The sequence below is a fragment of the Solea solea genome, chromosome 6 (genome assembly GCF_958295425.1).
Source record: "Solea solea chromosome 6, fSolSol10.1, whole genome shotgun sequence".
NCBI lineage: Eukaryota > Metazoa > Chordata > Actinopteri > Pleuronectiformes > Soleidae > Solea > Solea solea.
The window spans coordinates 6,449,712-6,460,867 of NC_081139.1; the positions used below are offsets into that span (position 1 = coordinate 6,449,712).

The 11,156-nt window shown below is 41.5% G+C and overlaps 1 protein-coding gene across 4 annotated transcripts in view; it reads left to right on the forward strand.

Annotated features, from left to right (window-relative positions):
• Window positions 1-11,156, forward strand: part of arhgap9 (Rho GTPase activating protein 9) — a 32,875-nt gene extending 21,719 nt beyond the window's left edge. For 3 of the 4 annotated variants that reach the window (XM_058630920.1, XM_058630924.1, XM_058630922.1), the window contains 12 exons: window positions 208-269; window positions 384-471; window positions 1,101-1,196; window positions 1,544-1,642; window positions 2,036-2,141; window positions 2,566-2,685; window positions 4,678-4,776; window positions 5,374-5,451; window positions 5,633-5,686; window positions 6,418-6,552; window positions 8,048-8,153; window positions 10,948-11,156. In XM_058630920.1, the coding sequence (XP_058486903.1) occupies window positions 208-269; window positions 384-471; window positions 1,101-1,196; window positions 1,544-1,642; window positions 2,036-2,141; window positions 2,566-2,685; window positions 4,678-4,776; window positions 5,374-5,451; window positions 5,633-5,686; window positions 6,418-6,552; window positions 8,048-8,153; window positions 10,948-11,134 (1,230 nt within the window). In that variant the 3' untranslated portion in view covers window positions 11,135-11,156. The remainder of the gene's footprint in view (window positions 1-207; window positions 270-383; window positions 472-1,100; window positions 1,197-1,543; window positions 1,643-2,035; window positions 2,142-2,565; window positions 2,686-4,677; window positions 4,777-5,373; window positions 5,452-5,632; window positions 5,687-6,417; window positions 6,553-8,047; window positions 8,154-10,947) is intronic. The other variant, XM_058630923.1, reaches the window with a different exon arrangement.

Consider the following 11,156-nt stretch of genomic DNA (forward strand, 5'->3'; position numbering starts at 1 on the left):
TCAGACCAGCTCTCCTCTCACTATTTTTTTTGGGGGGGAATGATGCAACAGTAAAGTTTAATGGGTTTGCTCAGGATGCAGCGTATTACACCGAGGAAAAGTCTTCTGCTGTACCTTGCAGTTCACACTGAAACTTGTCCTCGCTTACCCTTATCATTAAGTGATAACAAATATTGACACACTATTAATATTGATGCTTCTCCTCAGGAGCTGGAGAAAGCCGGCCTTTTGAACAAGACCAAAATTGCAGAGGGAGGCCGCAAACTAAGGTGAGGCATAACGCCGCTGGCATTAAAGACACAAAAAAAAAAAAAAGGACATTTTTAATCATGTTTCCTGAGCCAAGCACTTACTGAGCAATGCACACGTCTGATGGGTTGCAGAAAAAGCTGGAGTCCGTCCTGGGTCGTGTTGGTAGGGAACAGTCTGGTTTTCTTCAAAGATCCGAAATCACAGACACCTTCCAGCTGGGTAAGAGTTCAGGAGAACACTGTGTTTTATTGGGAAGTAAAGTCATCGCTTAAATGGGTTTTGCTGAAATTATCTCCGGGTTCGTCCTGAAGTCCAAATACATGCAATATGTGGATTAGGTAAATTGGACACATATAAATTGACCATAGGTGTGAATGTGAGAATGAATGGTTGTTTGTCTCGATGTGTGGCCCTATGATGGACTGGCGATCTGTCCCCCCCCCCGCGACCCTCATGTGGAGGATAAAGCGGTAGAGGACTTATGATTGAGTGTTGAATTATTGCATGACTGCTAACACTTGGTATGAGTCCCCTCATAAATGCAGAAGTTGGGTTTTCTGCACAGATGATTTCTCATTGTTTAACAAGAACGCAACATACCCTAGAGCAGATTCTCACCCATCTAAAAGGTTTCACAACAGTTGGATGTATCTGATCACTCGTCTGCTTTACCTCTCCTCGTGGATCCTTGCAGTAAAATGACAAGCACCAGCTGTGTTCCACGGCAGAAAAAAACCCAACTCCCATTTTTTTCAAGCACATATTCACCAATTCAGCAAACTGAATATTGACAATGTTCAAAATATCGGTATTTTATTATCTTTTTTGTACTCGTTTGTCAACAACAGAAACCAGGAAACAGTCGCCCTGAGAGCAGTGTGGATTTAAGAGGCGCACAGCTGCAATGGACCAATGATTTGTCCAGCAAGAAGAATGTCTTCAAGGTAAACAAGTGAAATAAGTAGAAACCCACAAAGATACATTTGAGCTCCCGGTATACTCTCGTTCATTAAGGTTTACTGATATTTAACAGTAATAAGTAGTATTGAGGAATTTTGTTGATCAGGGTTGTGAACTGATGTGTAGATAAAAGTGAAACAGTGTCTTTATCAGAGAAAGGAAGCACAAGTTGGAGGGCTGTGACCTCAGAGAGATAAAGGAAGTAGTAAAAATACATGTGTACATGTGTAATACAAGTGGTGCATTTGGACAAGGACGAAAAAAATCAATTGCGAAATACTGCTCTGTGGCTGAGCGTTCACACGGTTTAATGCATGTTTTCTGGTTTCAGCTGAGGACAGTAACGGGCAACGAGTTCCTGCTGCAGTCAGAGACAGACTCTCTGATAAAGGAGTGGTTTAACACCATTCAGAAAGTCATCGTCAGGCTGGTGAGACACAGAGCTGCTCCTTCTTCTCTACCCCATCATTCAAAACAAAGTAGTAAAAGAAAATGTATGACTTTAGTCAAGATCACAGTCTGGGGATACATAATGAGCGTGGCTATGATTATCAGTGTAAATGTATCATCAGTGTTCAGTGGGTGACATTATGTCATCATTCTAAATGAATAATACAATTCCTAAGTATTTACAGCAATCATGAAATGATCTTTCGCTTCTGTTTTTGCACCAAAATACAGAACTGTCAGTAACTAAAAAACCCCTGATGACATGAAACTAATGTTCCTTGAATACTGAGAAACCAGCTTGAATAATGATTAAAACAGTCAGTGTTATGTATGATGATTGGTGTGACACAGTTTCACTCCTCCTGCCTTTCAGGATCGTGAAAACCCTCTGGACAACGTCCTCCTGTACTCTCTGAGGAGAGCGGGCAGCGTGGAGATGCTGGAGCACAGTGGAGACGAGGAGGACAGGAGAACGTCTCGTAAGTCACCGCCGCGCGACATCACCAGTTTATTCTGACTCTCCTCCTTCACACACGTCCTCCACTCCACACTCCTTTACAGCAGGCTGTCACTCCATCATCATCATCACTGTGACTTTCTTTTGTTCAAACCTCCGTACAGGCCTCACACATCCCTCCATCCTCTCCTCCATTCAGCCCACCTATATTTTCACTCGTCCTCCATGGCAGATATTCTCTCACCTCCGCTATCGACCGGCCCTGCCACTTTTCATCCTCACCACGCTCCCCTCCCACCTGTTCTCCAGCCTCGTCACTGAATGCCCCGCACTGACCTCCTCCTCCTCTTCCTCTTCCTCTTCCTCTTCCTCTTCCTCTTCCTCTTCCTCTTCTTCTTCTTCTCCTCGCTCTTCTTCTTCCACCTTCTCCTCTCCTTCCTCCACAGTCCCTCGCTCATCGTCCAACCTGGAAAACACAGAGAGGAAAAGGGTAAAGAGCCGGCTGAAGAAGCTGATCATGAGGAGACCTCCTCTGCAGGCTCTGCAGGAGAAAGGCCTCATTAAAGGTGAGGTTTCTTTTTATGTTTTTAGGCGTTCATCCTTGTATTTATCATCGCAGTCACTCTGTTTAATGCAAAGAAATCGCTTTCGTTTTCTTCTTCTTTGTCATGTGAATGCTGACTCAGCACAGTTTTTGTTCTTCTGGCATTTATTCATCTTCTTCTTCTTCCGTACATTATTGTTTTCTCATACTTTCAGCTTTTCCTGTCTTGTTCTGGGGGAAATCTTCAAATCTAAAACTCGCTCATCTTTAAAATACTACTACTTAACGGTAATGCGTCACTACCCGGCGATATTGACACCCAGAATGAAATTTGTCTAGTTAATATTACAGCTGTCAACTCTGGACTTGAGTTGTGAAGTTGTAGAGATTTTATAATTTAGTACCATCACAGTTGTGAGAGTAGGCAAGAAACCACCTGTGGTGATGCCTCACCCTGCAGTGAATGTGAATCGATATCCGCCCCCCCCCTGTTTGTCTGTTGAGGAAGGGATTCTCCAAAGATGTTTCCTTGTCTGCCGATTATAGCAATACCATGGCATCTGTTACACAATACATCTAAAAGAGGATTCTTGGTTCAAGTCCTGGTTTGACTGCGATTGGTCTGGTGTGGGGTTTCTCCGGGTATTTCCACCTCCTCCTCCTCTCACAGGTGAATTGGAGACTCTAAATTGACCACAGGTGTGTCTTTGAGTGTGAATGATTTGTGGTCGCTGTATGGTTGCCCAGTTAAGCAGATGATCCAGGTAGTAGCCTGTCTCCTCAGATATCACAAATCAGAAAATCTTTATTGTCATTGTAACCGGTACAATGAAAACATTTAAGTCCAACACTATTCAGTCCAAAAGCAATAGAACAACACTAAGCAAAAAGAAGTGACAATAACATGCAGACTCACAAAGTCTATAAAAATCGACTTACCGGTGGAAGTCTATAAAATAAATATAAAATAAATATAAAAAGAGGGATTTTTATATTTTTATATAAGAGGGAAGTATATACAGAACATTGAACAGCTGCATGTATCTGGTGATATTGCACTGGACCCTTATTTATGACCCAGATGTACAATTACGGCAAATGCCAAATGTCATTGTCAGTTGGCTCTGATGGATTGGATAAATGGATGGAACAATGTGTTCTTTTTTTTTTTTTATGGGTCACTTTAACATCATCAAAGTTGACCACTAAACAGAAAAGCCTGTATAAATGAGTGAAGAAACGCACCACAAACACAGGTCAAGTGAGGTCACTGACATGTTTAGTGTGGAAATAATCTGAATCACATATTATATGTGGCCTTCCCGTATTTAACCCAGTTCAACACCTATGCAGTATTTATATACATATATATGTATGTATGTATGTATATATATATATATATATATATATATATATATAGTACAGTAAATTATCTACATATTGCCCTCACAGTACAGCTAAAGAATTGCACAATTTATGCGAATCAACACGAAAGCATTAGGTGAAAAAAACAGTTAGATTTATATTATTTTCACCAATCTATTTTATGTTTTTCAAGCTTGTTTGAGCTTTTATTCTTTGTCCATATTCCACGAGACACACAGTACTTTGTTTTAAATGGATTTATAACAGAAGACTTTTCCAGCTACTATAAAATGATATTCCTATATTGTCTAATAAACTGCTGTGAGGTGCTTTTTGATTCCATTTTCATCACACCTAAGTTCATTCCAGCCCTTATCAGATTTAATACAGTATGATCGTGCTATACTCTGGAGTAAAAGGTTGCATACAATTATTTTTACCCTATAGAGTATGCAGTACAGGGGTTATGTTTCATCATCACTTGTGAGTCTCCTTTGGGAGCAGAGTCAAACATATAGGTCTGTATATGTCGCTCTAGATTCACTCAATCTTGTCGCTCTTACATTATGTATGTTACCCCAGGAGAAGCGACTTGTGTAACTGTGTGTGTGTTTGTGTTCTCTCTCTCTCTCTCTCTCTCTCCCTCCAGATCAGGTATTTGGTTGTTGTCTGGAGATGCTCTGTAACCGAGAGAAAAGCACCGTCCCTCGTTTCGTCAGACTTTGCACCGAGGCTGTGGAGAGCAGAGGTACAGTCACTGCAGACCGCCGACTCCTGCATGGACACATGAGGAAACGGCTTAAATAGCATTTTGAGTCACTCGATGGCAGCTCTGCGCCGTCTCATCTGCTGTGTTGCATAAATCATCAAAGAGAAGATGTACCTAAAAGGGCTGTGGATTGCAGAAGCAGGTTGACTCAAACGCACAAATAAGAAGTCTTGTGGCAGTTGAGAGGACATTTAGTTATTTGAGAACTGTTGAAAGACAGTAAATAATAATAAATGTTTAATACAGAAAGCAATTAAGTACCTCAAATCTGACATTTTATTCATTTTCAGTTAATTTGGCACTTGAACTAATCCATGAGCTTTACTTAAAATAAGGAACATTTGCACACAAAGCCCAAAGATATTACATTTTCTATCACAAAAGAAGTCAGTAGAGGATAATCAGTATTGTTTGATTAAACATTAGACTATAAACTGGAGTAGTAGCAGTACAGTATGATGCATGAAATGTCACTCTCTCTAAAAGGTGTGTTTTACAAATCTGAAATGAGCGATTATGATAAACTCATAAATCATAATAAAGCTATCTGTGTGTGTGTGTGTGTGTGTGTCGCAGGATTGGAGACTGATGGCATCTACAGAGTATCAGGGAACCTGGCAGTGATTCAGAAACTGCGCTACCTAGTGAACCATGGTGAGGGAGGAGTGTTGAACCTAAACTTAATGTCACGATCAATGCTGATATATTTGTAATCTTAATCCTCTTTTTCAGCCTCTTCAAATGAAATCAAATGACTACTGATGCTGTTTGAATCTTAATATAAGACACATCTCTCATTTTCAAACACACACTGAGTAACTGCTGGTGTTTGCAGAGCGAGCGGTGACTACTGACGGCCGCTACATGTTCCCAGCGGAGTTGGTGCAAGGTAGATTGAGACAGACGAGGACAGCGGTCGCTTTCATGTGTCCATGGCCTGCTTGTTTTGTGCATTATGTGTTGCGCAATGTGAACGCCTCAGTCCAGAAAAAAAAAAAACCCACTCCCACCCGCAGACTGACAGACCTGTGTCACACACACACACACACACACACACACAGATGCAGTGAAACGCTGAAAGTTTGGTGCTTTTGCTACCCTTTGCTTAATGTATGTCTGTCCCTTAGGCTCTTCTGCTTTACGTTTTCTGATGTAATAACACAGAGCAGGTTGTACAGAGGCTCCCACACAGTCCATGGCTGCCATCAAGTGGACAGAAATGGGAGAATCAGGGATCAGCACCTAGAATAAGCTGCTAATATGGTCTAATATGAGCAGGCCGGGATTAAACATTGTGTGCTCTGTACCTGTGAATGTGAGGGTGTGTGAGATATGTAGTGTTTGTGTGTGTGTGTGTGTTCCACACACCACAGCTATCTCCGTCCTGCAGCTACAAGCCTTCATGTTCCGCCTCAGAACTAATGTGAATTTGCACTGTGTTGTGTTCAAGTTCTTCACTAAACGACACCATGACTTGTTTGTTGTCACACATTTGTCTCTCTCTTTTTTTCATATTGCCTCACTTTCGGTTTACTTCTTCTCTGACCCTGACTGTCTCAATGTCTCTCTGCTCCCCTCCTCCTCCTCCTCCACCTCCTCCCCTCCCTCCTCGTCTCTCAGAGGAGAAGCTGAATTTGGGCGATGGCGAGTGGGAGGACATCCATGTCATCACGGGAGCTTTGAAACTTTTCTTTCGCGAGCTTCCCGAGCCTCTGGTGCCCTATGGCTTCTTCACAGACATTGTAGAGACAGCCAGTAAGTGACCAGTTTCAGTCTCTGTCAGATTCCTTCATACCTTCTCCTTTCTCCCTATTTGAGCATCACTCAGTGACACTTGATCAATCTTAGATTTAAAAAAATAAAGAAACATCCTCAGTTATCCCGTCACTGCCTACAAAGCATGTATGAAATGATATATATTTTTAAATTTTCAAAAGAAAAGGATTATAGGATTATAGTCAGGAAAACAACTAAACATATACATACAATTGACAAAGTGACACAGCTGTAATTTATTGAGTGTATTGTCAAATTCAAATGGAACAGTAGTTTCACTGCACAAAAAAAATTTCCCATGTTCCTCGACTCAAAATGCAAATAAAAGTTGACTCCGTTATTTAAAGGATGAGGCTGGTGTATTTCTATTTCTATTTTTATTGTCAACAAATCCCAAGAAAAGAACAAAACCGACAATGTGTTTGTCAGTACTTTTATGACTTCTCTACCCTGCCTGTGGCACTCAGCCCAAACCTTTCCACTCCTACTACAGACATAAATCTCTTTATTTAAAAAAAAAAAAAGGTAAATCCTTAAATTAGTGCAACAGATTTAGTAGGACTTTCATAATTTATATATCAGAAAATTGCATTTTATAGTGATTATTTTGTAGCCATGGGTTTAAAACTCATGATAAAATACATCCCTTACTAAATTGTCTACTTTGATTGAGTTTAGTGTTTAATATTAATATGTGAAGACGAAAAAGCCAGGATCTTACTATTGTTACTACTTGTCTGCATATAATAGTTGTAACGGTTGTTTTTCGTGTGTTTATCTACTTAATGTATTTAATTATCGTATATGTGCCGTACACACAACAACTGAGCCCAAAATTAATTTCCCATTAGGACAATAAAGTATATTATATCATGTAGTATGTGAGGTGTAAGTAACTTCACTAACTAGTTACTTGCTCTTGAAACTTTAATAAATGCGTCTTCTTCCACTCATTTACAACAACAACAACAACAACAACAACAACAAGCCTTGCATTAAACAATTTAAGTTGAAGCACTGTACTGGTTACTTTACACAAGACTGGTTGACATTAAAAATATGTATTATCTGATACGTTCAAACTTTTCTTTGACTTTACTTAAACCACTATGATAAGCCAAAATGTATTTGTGACTTTTACTTATCCTAAAACAGACGATAATCTAGCAAATTGAAATGAAATGACAACCAGAACGAAAAGTTGCACACTAGGGAAAAAAAAAGTTGGAAAAATGTAAATGTAATCTTGACATGAATCCACCATTTCTTATCAGCCTGATTGTTATCTGTGTGTTCTCTGCTTCAAACCACAGTGATGATAGTTTGTAATTGTAAGCTGCTGCTGTATCCACTTATAAACGCCATGTGATATCAGTTAATGGATGTAAATCAAGTGTTGGATGCTGATAAAGCGTGATAAAATGCTAATGATAACAGTATTATGATCCAACATGTCTCTTGCTCTCTGTTGCAGAGATGTCTGACTACATGGACAAAGTGGACCGTTTGAAGTGTCTGGTGCTGAACATGCCTCCTCCAAACCATGATACACTTCTATTCATGTGCCGCCATCTCAGACGGTGAGAGAGGGTGGGATTAAAACCATGTGCAGTAAATATCTGCTATTTTATCTGCCCTGTTGGGTTACATTTAGATCTGATGGTTTCAATGCCATTTCATAACACGGGACTATTCCCTTGGCACGCTGCAGCATGAAAAAGTGAACCAGATGACCGTGTAGCAAAATAAAATGCCCTGCTTTTAACTTTTGTTGTATAATTTGACCACAAGATGGGGTAGTTCCCTTGTTGTTTTCAGTCACTTTCTGTCAGGGATCCTTTGGCTCTGGAAAGCGTGCCAGCACTGTACCAGGATCACACTGTTAAGCTTGGGTCTGTGTGAGATGAAAAGGCTGGAGGAAGATGAATAGTGTACAATGTTCCGCGCGCCAGTTCCTTTTTACAGTACATAAAATGTGTAGTTTTACCGCGTATGGTTTTTCCTTCCACTCCAGGGGTGAGCGTTCGTGTTCTGAGGCTGATGTTTGTGCCAGGGTGTGGTGTGGGCCCCATGAATTTGTCAACTCTGTGTCTTTCTCTCATTTTCTCCCTGCTGTCATTGCTTTCCCCCCCCCCCCAAGTTCTGTTTATCATTTATTTTCTCCCTGCTCAATCACGTCTGTCGCCTCCTCCGTTGCTGGCTTACAACCATTGTTTCCTTACATCCTCTTTATCCTCTTCCCCCTTTTCTCGCTCTACCCTTCCTCTTCCTCTCTTCTTCCTCATCTTTCCATCCCTCGCTCCTTTTTCTTTATCCTTCCCCTTCCCTTCTCGCCCCCCCCCCCCCCCCCCCTCCCGCTCTCCTCCTTGCCTTGAAGGTCCCATGGGAGCCTTGTGGTTCGTCTGCTGGAAGGCATACCAACACCACCGCCGCCACCACTGGAACCTCTCTCTTTTCTCTCTCCTCGCCCTCTCCCTTACTTGCTCCTTTTTTCTCTTCCCTCTGCTCTTTCCCTCTCTCTTTTTCCTCCTCTCTTTTTAATGTGGAAGTTTTGAGCAATTGCTGGCTGCTTCTGTGGCTTGGTGGGAATGGCATTTTTAGAAGAATGCCTCATGCCGTGGCTTTAACCCATTCCTGAATCCCCCCAGATCTCACACACACACACACACACACACACACACACGCTCAAAGACACCAACATAGATTGATACAGGCGGTGGACACCTACGTGCATATATCTGCATTTTAAAAATGCACATAGGCGTGAACATGCATAATCGAGATGTGTGCGTGGAAGATGTTCAAATATTGTCTCTGTCAGTTGCTGTCCTGAGTTTGTAAGGACTATAAAGATGTCACATGCTCACCAGTTAACATCTACTGTATGTGCCTTCAAACCCAAACATTAACTTGAACAAGACTGCCTTAAAGCCTGCGGGAACTTAAAACGTTGACATCATAAAGGCGTTCGCTGTGAACAAATCCTCAAAGTATACGTTTTATATTCAGATTCTGAACGGTATTGCCCCCGCTCTAATTGGGACCACACAGATGTGGATATTGTCATTTGAAACTGTCTTGTATGTAAGACTGGCAGTGCCAGACAATTCTCCACAGACAAATGCAGCGTCAAAAACATGCAAAACTTAAGTCACTCTGTAGACACCGAAGTCAATGAGCGCCAGATTGACACAAGCCCTGTATAGATTGATCAAAGAGCAGCCACGGTGTCTCTTTCTGGACCATCTGTGTCAGTGTCACTTTGCATAAAGGGAGATCCGCTAGAGCGGCATTGTTTTAAACTATGGCTTGTGTTGTCGATGCCGTGCTGCTGCTTTGATTCCTTCATTCTAGAGGTGAAAAGAATCACTTCCTGTGTGTAGTGCAGGAATGTTGCCAGGTGACATGGGGACAAAACATCACGTCGCGGAGCTGATCAGCATTGTGTGTGAACTCACTTGACAGTGGCTTGAATGTAACAGTTTCTATTTAAAATGTTCACACTAGAGTTTAACTTTCACCTTAGAGAATCACTGTATGATATTTCTTTGGGTTTTTACATAACGCTTGTGGTGATTCTTAAATTTTCGGTCAAATTTGTGTTTTTAGTTCATAAAAGTGAACTGTTTAAAAGAGCCTGACAGGTATTATCATGCATTGGTCTTGGTCTTTGACTGAATGGTCTGTATTTCTAGCGCTTTTCTAGTCTTGATGACCACTCAAAGCTGCTTTACACTACAGTTTTTTGCCATTCACTCATTCACACCCATTCACTCACGCTTTCATCAGCATGTAGGCGAACCTTCTAGTTGAAAGACTCTACTCACAACACTAGGTTGTACATCAGTGTAGGAAAATGGACTTTTCACCTATCGTCCAGGAGGATTCTTCCGTTCTGATTGACGGGGGTGAAGTTCCAGGTGTTAAAAGAGAGTCGTTGATGTTAAACACACAGGTTGTTGACCCCCTGACCGACTTGTGGGGTGTGAATGTGCTGTTGATACCTTCTGAGTCATTGGAAGTCACATGAGAGTTGTAGAGCTGCTGTTGTATGAGTCAGTGAGATCACATGGTTCGTGGACTGGCTGGGGAGAGAACCTCGGAACGACATGTAATGTCATTGTCTCGGTGGAATGATCGCCAAAAAGTATTAGACTTCGCTGTTTAAATGTTTAAAGCTTATTTTATACCTATGTATTGCTGTTCAGATTTTTCACTCAAAACCACAAATATTAACCTTGGAGTGTCAGAGTATCAAGTTATTGGGATTTATCACTTTCTGTGCAAGTTTTCATGGCAGTCCAGCCTGTAGCTCGTGCTCAAGTTGTAGGTGTCATTAAAATGGTGTGTTCTCTTCTCTTTCGTTCCTCACAGAGTGTTGGAACATTCAGATTCCAACAGAATGACCACACAGAACATTGGCATTGTGTTCGGGCCGACCCTGATGCGCCCAGAGCAGGACAACGGCAACATGGCGGTGAATATGGTTTACCAGAACCAGGCAGTGGAGCTCATCCTCAGCGAATTTGACCACATCTTTGGAACGAGAGGCCCCTCTTGATCTTTCTGGACATGGTTTTTTT